Raw genomic sequence first — 2022 nt, forward strand, 5'->3', positions numbered from 1 at the left:
GGCTTTTCAGATTTCTTGGCGGCCCTACTGAAGTCTCGCCTAGAGAACGAGCAGCGCCTTCTCATTCATACCTTTCATAAATGTGATATCGATCGATCCGGTAAGAATCTGTCTTTTCTTCTCTCTCTTCTTNNCTTCACTTCTTTGTTTCTTTCTTTCTGTTTGTCTTCTTTCTTAACTTTCGCTACTAGGAGAAGAAGACTAGAAGAAGAAAAAGAAGAGAGATGTCTTGGTCGGTTCTCTCGAGAAGAGAAGATAAGCCATGGGTCTATTAATACTTATTTAGACCTGATTCAGCTTGTTCTTTCGTATGATCTTGATGGGCCTCTCTTCTTCTTTCTCTCCTTCTTTATGAGAAGATAGATCACCCCTGCTTGATGGACATGTAAAAGTTCTTTCTCCCAGTGAGAGAGATCAAGTAGACACACCGATAGTCAACGGGTTTCTCATAGTCCTCTTCTTTCTTCTTCTTCCTCTTCGGTCGATTCTCATCCTCTAGCTAGAAAGAGAAGAAAGAAGAAGAGATTCTTTTCCTCTTTTTCTTTGTCTCTTCGCGTACGTTCAGAAAGCGTTTTCTTTCTCCTAGTGGCGTCACAAGTCTCAGAAGGGCATACGGGTGTATTGACGTTCATAAAGAGACAAAGAGACAGAGACAGAAAGAAAGAAAGATAGAAACTTGTGGTAGAAGAGAACTGAAGCATCTCTTCTTTCTACATAGAGAGCGGTGGATTGGTATGTATATATGTATGGAGACATTTTAGTGGAACTCTCTGTCTCTCTTTATCCTGTCTCTCTCTCGCTCTTTACATGAAGCGGGAGATAGGGAGAAAGTTTATATTTGTCTTCCTTTCATTCATCGTATCAGGTGCAGAATCTGAGGTCAATGTATGCAGATAGGAATTTGTAAGGATGGATGATATATGGAGAGAGATATCTTTGAAAAAGCTGAAGAGAAGTGTTCTCTTTCTGGATGTATCCTTGTTTCTCTCTTCTTCTTCTCTTTTGTTCCTTTTCTTGTGTCTTTGTTAGCTGCTCCTGAGTGAGGGCTTCTTCATTCATGACTCTTTCTTTCTGTCTCTTTCCTCTTTTTCTTCTTCTTTTAACTTCTTTCCGCTCCTCGATTTCTCTTTTCCTCTATGTCTTTCCCAACCCTCGATAGTCAGTCTCTCTCTCTTTCTCTTTCTCTCTCTTCATTAGCAGAATCTTCTTTCTTCTCTTCTTTCTTCTCTTCTTTCTCTCTCTCTCTCTCAGGTGCGATATCTCTGGATGATCTTCGTGTCGTTCTAGGGGAAGAGCGACAGTTCCGTGGGGAATCTTTAGAAGATCTCATGCAAGATTTCGACGTCAATTGCAACGGACAGATAGGTAAAACACAAGCCTCCTTGTGACCTCTCTCATCTTGTCATTCTTCCCTTCTTTCTTTCCTTCTTTCTTCTCTTTTCTTTTGACTAGATTCTCTTCTCTGCTGTTGCATGCGGATATGTGTGTCTCCTGATCGTTATTTATTGTCAAATGGATGGATCCTCTTGGGAGAGAAACATTCTCTCTTCTCTTCTTCTGTTTTCTTGAGGGAAGGCGTTGCATGCATGCTTCTATATGATTAGCGTGAGTGATGTATGTGTATGTATCTTTGGAGATGGGGGTTCGTTAGGTCTAACTTAAGAGAGAGAGATAAAGAGAGGTGCACAGAGATCTATCAATCGAGTTAGATTCTCATCTACATCCATAGCAAAGAACGACGTTCATCCGAAAGAAGAAGAAGGGGAAGAGGCATGTTTAACGAGGAGAGGGGGGAAGAGAAGAGAAGGTCTTTCTGTATCCAGTTTTCTCGATTAGATCTCGTTCATGTATCGTTTCGTTTGTCCTTCATTCTTTCCTTTCTTCGTAGATCCAGAGGGGGTAGTTATTCTTAGACGGAAAGCTTCCTTTCTTCTTTCTTTCTTTCTTTCCTTCATTCTTTCTCTTTTTCCTTTCTTCATTCTTTCTTTCTTTCTTATTGTTTCTTTCATTCATTCTTTCTCT

The 2022-nt window shown here is 40.5% G+C and overlaps 2 protein-coding genes across 2 annotated transcripts; both read left to right on the forward strand.

The window, feature by feature from the left end:
• Nucleotides 1–8: 8 nt before the first annotated feature.
• On the forward strand, nucleotides 9–1824 carry CSUI_008474 (calcium-dependent protein kinase cdpk4a; the record flags this gene model as incomplete). The annotated part of the gene is made up of 2 exons (XM_068068606.1): nucleotides 9–100; nucleotides 1252–1824. Coding segments are annotated over 2 exons (228 nt in total), but the record flags the coding sequence as incomplete, so codon positions are not given.
• CSUI_008475 (uncharacterized protein) lies at nucleotides 233–563 on the forward strand (the record flags this gene model as incomplete). The annotated part of the gene is made up of 1 exon (XM_068068607.1): nucleotides 233–563. A coding segment is annotated over one exon (129 nt), but the record flags the coding sequence as incomplete, so codon positions are not given.
• Nucleotides 1825–2022: the final 198 nt, after the last annotated feature.

Source organism: Cystoisospora suis (assembly GCF_002600585.1).
Source record: "Cystoisospora suis strain Wien I chromosome Unknown contig_4752, whole genome shotgun sequence".
Taxonomy (NCBI): Eukaryota; Apicomplexa; class Conoidasida; order Eucoccidiorida; family Sarcocystidae; genus Cystoisospora; species Cystoisospora suis.